This window comes from Calidris pugnax, unplaced genomic scaffold, assembly GCF_001431845.1.
Source record: "Calidris pugnax isolate Ruff unplaced genomic scaffold, ASM143184v1 scaffold118, whole genome shotgun sequence".
Taxonomy (NCBI): domain Eukaryota; kingdom Metazoa; phylum Chordata; class Aves; order Charadriiformes; family Scolopacidae; genus Calidris; species Calidris pugnax.
In genome coordinates, this window is record NW_015090855.1 from 2274216 (window position 1) to 2274485 (window position 270).

The 270-nt window shown below is 74.8% G+C and overlaps 1 protein-coding gene across 1 annotated transcript in view; it reads left to right on the plus strand.

Annotated features, from left to right (window-relative positions):
- Positions 1 to 46: 46 nt before the first annotated feature.
- The window catches only part of PARD6B (par-6 family cell polarity regulator beta), a 16938-nt gene continuing 16714 nt past the window's right edge, over positions 47 to 270 (plus strand). The window contains exon 1 of the mRNA XM_014943656.1: positions 47 to 269. Within this exon, the coding sequence (XP_014799142.1) occupies positions 216 to 269 (54 nt within the window). The 5' untranslated portion in view covers positions 47 to 215. The remainder of the gene's footprint in view (position 270) is intronic.

The window sequence follows — 270 nt, forward strand, 5'->3', positions numbered from 1 at the left end:
CCCTCCCCTCCGTCTGAGGGCGGTGGCGTCGCGGCGGCCGGAGCCGGCGGAGCGGCCGCGGTTGCCGGGGGCAGTTGGTTGAGGGCCGCGCCGCTTGCCCTCCCGTTCTGCCTCCCCTTCCCGCAGCGCGCTCGGGGGCACTCGGCGGAGAGAGAGAGAGAGAGAGAGAGATAACAGGGGAGAGAGAAGGCGAGACGCACCGACCCGCCGGCGGCATGAACCGGCCTCACCGCGGGGCTGCGGGCAGCCGGGGCCTGGGCACCATGGAGG